The sequence below is a fragment of the Austrofundulus limnaeus genome, unplaced genomic scaffold (genome assembly GCF_001266775.1).
Source record: "Austrofundulus limnaeus strain Quisiro unplaced genomic scaffold, Austrofundulus_limnaeus-1.0 Scaffold343, whole genome shotgun sequence".
Classification (NCBI taxonomy): Eukaryota; Metazoa; Chordata; class Actinopteri; order Cyprinodontiformes; family Rivulidae; genus Austrofundulus; species Austrofundulus limnaeus.
Window position 1 is genome coordinate 4840 of NW_013952745.1, and position 7800 is coordinate 12639.

General features: G+C 38.5%; 1 protein-coding gene across 2 annotated transcripts; it reads right to left on the reverse strand.

The window, feature by feature from the left end:
- Positions 1-385: 385 nt before the first annotated feature.
- shld3 (shieldin complex subunit 3) lies at positions 386-5909 on the reverse strand. 2 transcript variants are annotated; one of them, XM_014022770.1, is made up of 3 exons: positions 5279-5909; positions 2419-2635; positions 386-1140 (listed from the first exon to the last, which is right to left on the reverse strand). In XM_014022770.1, the coding sequence occupies exons 1-2, from the start codon at positions 5831-5833 to the stop codon at positions 2432-2434; spliced, it is 759 nt and encodes a 252-aa protein (XP_013878224.1). In that variant the 5' UTR covers positions 5834-5909; the 3' UTR covers positions 386-1140; positions 2419-2431. The 2 variants fall into 2 exon arrangements, with proteins under 2 accessions (XP_013878224.1, XP_013878223.1); XM_014022769.1 differs by lacking the exon at positions 386-1140 and having other exon boundaries at positions 2125-2635.
- Positions 5910-7800: the final 1891 nt, after the last annotated feature.

Below are 7800 nucleotides of genomic sequence, written 5' to 3' on the forward strand. Positions count from 1 at the left end.
TCATCGTCTTTTTCACCAGTAGAAACAGACGGTTGTTGATCACGTGACTCCTGGGATGTGAAAAAAGTGTTTCCATTGCAGTTTTGTGAAAAACATCGATTTTGATACGACTGAAAAACCACCTCATCCTCGCGCAAAAATATTTTTGTTGAAAAACGTAATTTTTTCGAAACTGACGTGTTTCCATTGAGCAAATGTACTTTTGAAATTCTAGTTTGCACATTTTCATGGTCAATAGAAACACAGCTACAGACAGCAGGGAATCTTCTGATGTATTTTTAGATAATTTTAGTTCCTATAAGAGAGATGAAGAAAAGTCAGAGTTCAAATAAGATTGTTTTAATAAACTAAGACCAGTTTTCTTTCTTGAAGTGTTCCCCTTTGATGTCACTTCCTGTTTCACTTTAGCTGAGCCAAATTCAAAGGAAAAGATGTCAGTTATGTGACAAAATGGGTTAAATCCTGTGTTTTAGGACAACTTCCCTAAATATGAAGATATTTTCTTTGATTTTTTGTATTTAAAGGATAGTCAGACTCTTTAAAATTATTTCCAAACACGTTTCTTTACGTCCCGTTTATCCTGTTCCAGGGTTTCTCTGGGTTCATCCCAACCTCTCGTGTCATGAGTTTAAATTAAATCAAACACAGATTATAAATAATCTGAGCTGTTTGAACAGAGAGGGTTCTGGATGAGAAGCAGAAGAGGTCCAGTTCATTGGTTCTGTCAAAGCCTTTGTGTTCTGGTTCTAAAGGTGTCGGTTTCAGTGATGGTTACCTGTTGGAACACGAGCAGCGTCTAATTAAAAAGTAATGTGACAAATCCAGCTCACACACCTTAAACTCAGGTGTTACCTTCCACTCCCTGCAGAACCTGGTACCACCGAACTCCTGAACCCAATCTGTTGCTCATTTTTAACCACGTCAGATGTTTTATGACGTCACAAACATGTGAATATTTCGTTGTTTTGTTTGTCTTTAGATGTTTACAGTTAGGTTCTCCTGAAGAGCACCTACCAAGATGGCGGCTAACATTCTCACCTTGTTAGCTTAGCGGTTGTATTGTTGTTGCCCATTCCTCAGAACAGGTAGGGGGAGGGGTCCTTACTGAACCACCTCAGCTGGCCGGAGCGAGCCCACCACCTGCAGGAGGGCTTATGTGAGTCAGTGTGGCGTGATGTTGGGGGGCAGCTGAAGTCGGGGGGCCTTGGCGCTCTGACCCCAGCTAACTGAAGCTAGCTCTTAGCACATGTAATGTGTTTTTCTGTCTTAGTGAAATAATTTACGGATAAATTTGACCCATCATATCAAAATGAGGATTAAATCAAATTTGGTCAAAATTATCTAATTACATTTTCAGATTCTTGTCTTTAAAAGCTACATTTTGATACCTGGATCATCCTGATATCATAAACTAATCCAGAGAAATTACTTCATTTGTCTTGTTGGTTATGATAATATGTGAGCCGTCACATCGAAACGAGGATTAAGTCAAAAAGTGATGTATGGAGAAACAGGCAATATAATGTTTTGACTAAAATGTTAACAAAAATTGCATTTTGTCCAAATATAATGAATAAAAGCCTTATTAATGTATCATTTAAATGAACTGCCTGAAATATAATCATAAAACTAAAAATTGAAGCACTTTTTTGAGCAGTAGCAACAAAAAACTGATTTTGAGAAAAACACCTTAAAATGTTGAGATTTTCCCTGTGAGTTAGTAAAGTTTTGTTTCTTTTTATCTGGTAAATCTCAATATTCAAATATAATCTGAGGTTTCCTCTTTATAAGGACATCAAAATTTCCTCATTAAAATGTCATAAAATTAGGATTCAGACCAAATATTTATGTATTATTGTAACCAACAAGACAAATTAAGTCATATATATGGATTTACTTATGATATCAGGATGATCCAGGTATCAAAATGTAGCTTTTAAAGACAAGAATCTGAAAATGTAATTAGGTCATTTTGACCTAATTTGATTTAATCCTCATTTCGATATGATGGGTCACATTTATTACTGTTTGGTCTGAATCCTAACTTTATACACATTTATTGAGTCATTTTTTATGTCAATATAAAGAGGAAACCTCAAATATTATTTAATTCACGGCTACTTTGGGATTAATCAGATTAAAAATATAAATCATTTGACAGCCATAATTCTGACAAAATGCAATTTTTGCACACGTTTAAATCTAAACCCTTATATCTGCTTATTTCTCCACTTTTGGACTTAATCCTGGTTCTGATGAGACGGGTCAAAAATAAGTGAAATGTTTGAAGTTAACTACAGGATTATTTATGCTGAACTTGTCTTTAAAGTGATCACTGTGTGGAGGGGTCTTTACTGCCCCACCCCTTCACTACAGCCTCAACCATGTGAGGATGGAGGGTCTACAGGTGAACCCCACCAGGTGAGTGTCTTTACAAGCTGAAGATGTCTCCCAGCTCTCGGACCGACAGGCTGATGGTTCCCGACAGCTGCAGCTCGTCCTTCAGGAAGCGGCCCACCTGCTCCGAGAACAGGACGTCACAGAACACCCAGATCTCCGCCCGCTCCCTCTGGATGTTGGCGTTACACGACGGCAGCCTGGAGCTCCGGATGGAGCGGCTCAGAGAGCGCCACACCTGGGGGGGAGGAGCCACAGGTGAGGAGCGATGGGTGAAAAACTGAGGGGTTTATTTTCTAACTCGTCACAGTTCCTTAGGTGCAGTCCAGAACTGAACACTGCTCTGAACTGGTTTAAATCTTAGTTAAGTGATTGGTTCTTCTGTGTTTCAATTGGTAACAGTTCTTCTGAAGTGGCGTTCCTCAGAGTTCCATTCTTGGCCCACTGCTATTTTATTTTACATGCTGCCTCTGGGTCAAATTATTCGCAAATATAATGTCTCTTTTTATTTTTATGCAGATGAAGCCCAGATTTATTTATCTACTGATCTTCAGATCTGTCGGCTCTAAACATCCTAAATTCTTGTCTCACTGATATTAAGGTCTGGATGTCCGATAATTATTTATTGTTAAACAATAATAAAACTGAGGTGATGGTTTTGGGCCCTAAGGCTCATAGAGACCCTATAATTAAAGTTCTTAATTCTTCAGGTTTTAATTAAAGGTTTTAAAAAAAAACCTCAAACGCCTACAATTAGTACAAAACACAGCAGCTAGAGTCCTCAGTAAATCCCAGAAGTATGATCACTCCTGTTCTGGCTTCTCTACACTGGTGACCTGTGGTTTTCAGGATTGATTTAAGATTTCATTGATAGTTTTTAAATCACTGAATAAACTTGCACCGTCTTATATTTCAGAATTACACCAGTGTGACCTCTGAGCTCATCGGATCAGTCAGTACTTATAGTACCAGAGTCAGACCAAACACAGATGGTTTCTGTTGGGGCTCCTGTTAGTGCACTGCCACTTTATATCAGACAAACTTCTTCATTGTCCTCTTTTAAATCTTTTTAAAACATTTTATTAGGATTTGGCTTTTAATTGTTGACCTTTGTATGTTTTATTTTTATTTTGTGCTATGTTATTACGTGTTTTGTTTCTATTATGATGTAAAGCACTTTGTAACTGAGCTTTGAAAGGTGCTATACAAATAAATGTATTATTATTATTATTATTATAATAACACACGTATTGTTTACAGTCATCTGTAGAAAGACGAGCTCTGACCTCAGCGCAGGTAATCTGCTGAGCTGTGCAGGTAAAACCACTGAAGTCAGAAAAAAATGAGCTGAAGGATGGAGGCTGAGATAAACATCCTTCATCCCAGCAGAAAAACATCAAACTCAAGTCAGTTTTAAAGTCTGCAGGTGGATCACACACCTGTCCTGTTCTCTGTTTTACCTGCAGCAACACGTCTGACGTTCTGCATCAGTGCAACTAAACATTAAGTACATGCAGCTTCTGCACTGTAATCATACTGTTTAACAGTTTCACTCACTTTTACAAATAAGATTTGGAAAGTTTGTCTCTTTGTCTTTGAGGCTGTCAAACACGTCTCTGAAGACAGTCAGGGGAGCAGCGAGGCGCTCTCTGAGCCTCTGACTCAGACGTCAACATTAGGTAGTGCTGGGTGTAGGGTGTGTGGTAAACTGTATGTGGTAGAGGTAGAAACGGTATGAAGTTGGCCTGTGGTAGAAATTTACCCTCTACTGTCCTGTCGTCATTACGTCATCACACCTGTGTCAGCAGGGCTGGGAGTGCAGACACACCTGAGCAGGAGGAGTTTGAAATTAAATGAAGAACTTCTAGTGTTTTAAAACGCATAAAGAGAATAAATCTTCAAAGTTTCCCCCTCCCGCTTTAGAAAAGTTGTTTCTTCCTCCTGCTGCTCGTCACGCTGAGTGAAGCTTTAATAACAAGGTTTTACACACTCCCACCACAGACATGATAAAAAGACGTGGACGTTCCTTCAGTCATAAATCCATCTTGTAAAATCGGCTTCTGCTCTGATGATGAAGATGATGAAGATGAGCCCGCAGCAGAGCAGCAGCTCATTGTTTGTCAGGCTGATATTAAAGCAAAAATGCTGGGATTGATTATGATTACAGCTCTCTGCAAAAAAAAATGCTCTAAAAATTTAATTATCTTTACTTTTTATGATAGTTTTCTACTGCGATATATATCGTTACCATGAAGGGGCTCAATTTATACCCTGATATGATTTGAGGTCACAGCTCCCAGCCCTAGTTGGGCGATAAATCGATTTAAATGATTCATTTGAATTTGTCATTTATAAAGATTTAATTCAGGGAAAATAGAGATTTCTTCCCACCAGTGCTCTCTGTGGGTCTTCTGTGGTTCAGAGGTCAGCCCACCTGCCCCTCAAGAGCTAGCAGAGAGGATCTGCTTCCCAAAAGTCACTGTTTCTTCAGTTTTCTGGAACTGGTTAGGTTTCACAACCTCAGACCGGAGCAACAAACATCTCACGGCTAAATCTGTTTGAGGCTCCTGCTACAAACATCAGGAGAACATTTAATTTGTTTCAACACCTGAAACAGAGACGCTGCGTTAAGTGAAATCAATTAAAATCTAAAATAGAATGTGGGATTAAAACAATCTGATTTTATTTTGGGTCACATGGTCCAGCCCTGACACGGAGAACAGGTAAATCTTTAACATGTTTGAGAAAATGTCGCAGATTAAGTGAAATTATCCAGTTGTTGAAAACTGACTTCATTTTGGTCAAATAAAAAAAGTTTTATTGAGACGTGACGAGGAAAAGTTCAGATTTTCAGTTTGTCCTGATGACTGAACAGACTCACCGTGTCGATGTCCCTGCAGTTGTCCCGGGTCAGGACCCACCGGGCCCTCTGGCGGAGGTGGAGCCCGTGGAGGGACACCAGGACACGGAAACGTTTGGACAGAGACTGTGTCTGAAGCAGAGCTCGTCTCTGAGTGAAGACGCTCCAGGACCGGCTGACGGGGGACGCCTCTTTCACCGTGTCAGGTTGTTGTCCCGGTGTGGGGGGGTCTCTGTCGGGGAGGAGGTTGTCTGGTGTCTCTGAGACACAGAGGGGGTCTTCAGTTTGTTCAGGCGGAGGTTCTGAACGGACTGTGAGACGATCGCTGACGTCTCTCTGGACTCTGTTTCCTGTTTGACACGTCGTCACCGTGGGGACGTCAGCCGACGTGATACGAGGAGCGGGTCTGGCAGGTCTGAGGGGCAGCCGGGGGTCTCCCGCTGAGGTGGGGAACCAGGGGGTGAAGACCGGGGGGGTCCGACAGGTGAAGGGCGCCAGGAGCTTCTCTGTTGTCTCTAACAGAGAGCTGAGCCCCTCTGCTGGTCCAGAATGATAATGCAGAACCACATCCTCCATCCAGACAGACAGACAACAGTCAGAGCACCCTCCTCTTCATCATCTTCATCATGACATCATCTTCATCATGACATCATCTTCATCATGACATCATCTTCATCATGACATCATCTTCATCATGACATCATCTTCATCATGACATCAGTCCAGTCTGCAGCACAAACCTGTGGGACCAAACATTTATATTATTTACTTTAATAAACCGAATACATTAATATTATCTGACTTTTATGAATCAGTTTACATAAATTCATTTTAGACAAATAATAAGTAAAAAAACTGACTAAACTATTTATTGACGTAAAAACAAAACAAGGAACGTTATTTATAAACATTTAACAAAAGTTATGGATCATTATCTTTAGAATTACATTTGTTTATTTAATTTAATTTAAACTGGAGCTTTTCACGTGGTGTTTTAATTATAGATTTAATGTTGACATGATAAAAAGTTCAAACAAACCAAAGCTCGTTTGATGACAGACAGAAGCTAATGTTTTTAGCTTGTTACGCGATGCTAACACGTTAAGTCTGTTACTAACGTAAAAAACAACAATGATGTTTTCTGTAAACAAGCAAAACCTAAACAAGTGTTTTAAAACTATGTTATAATAGAAACAAATATATATTTACATTTTTATGGACAACACAAACCTTCAAACCAAGAACTGCACCGAGTTGAATCGAACCGGGAGAAACTTCTCAAAAAATCTCGCGATACTTCGACGTAGGCTGACGTAACTTCCGCCTTTTTAAAATATGTAAGTTTTTTTTTTTTTTATCTGCGAGCTTTATTTATATTAAAAAAGGGACAGGAACTGTACTGAACAGAAAATATCGAGTTTTATTTTAACACTCGTTGACATAAACTAAAATAAAATATTTAAAACTGTATATAACCGGAAGTTATATCACGTGGTTTTCCCCCACAAACATCAAAACAAGACAGTTTTACAATTTAAACCAAACATTATACTACAAAATAAGAACATTTCAAATGACTAAACATAGAAACACAATATTAAATAACAAATAAAAGACAGACAATCCAAACAGTCACAATGAACAAAATGAAATGTAAACTAAGGTTTGTTTTCAGCTGCTGACCTGTTCAGACTCACAGTCTTCATCATTATGTAAAATGACCAAATCCAACCCAGACTTTTAATTTGTTGATGCCCTTTTTCAAATTACACCTTTTTACAAGATCACAAGTGCAGTCTTGAAAGTCTTAATCTTATTTTTAAGACGCTTCATCTGGTTTCTTTAGCTGAACTCACTTTAAATTTTCTTCTAAGTTTAAAATAAAGACTTTATACGTTGTTTTCTGTCAGATGATGCAGAAATCAGCAGTGAAATTTACTTCCACATGTGCTTCAGGTTCACATTTAGAATGTAGGTTTTCTTTTTTTCATGGTTTATTTACTTTATTAGATAATCTACGGCTTTTATTTTTAAATATTTACTGATGTTAGTGCAGTTTTTTATCAGTTTACCTGCTCTGGATCCTGGATCTCAGATATTAAAGTGTCTGTGACATCAAACTTTTTATAAAAAAATGCATTTTTGTAAAGGTGACACTGAGAACATACTACAAAATAATTTTCATGCAGCCGAGATGAACAGTTGTTGAGATATTTGCACATGAAGTAACAGGAAGTGATGTCAGAGGGGAATGTCTGCATGAAAACAGAGCTAAGCTAAAATGCTCAACAGCCCAGACTGTGGAGAGGAATCTGATGTTTTAGACTATTTTGAGTTGATATCAGACAGAAAAACAAAAATCAAAGTTAAAATCATGTTTCAATTTAAAAAAATAAGACCAATGAGTTCTTTTTCTTAAAAGAGTTCCCCTTTGATGTCACTTCCTTTGGAGAAACTGAGACGTTTATTTTCTAAACATGATGTCCCAGTAGCTTTCAAACCCCAAAACACATTACGGCAAAGGCTGGTTCACCCCAAAGATC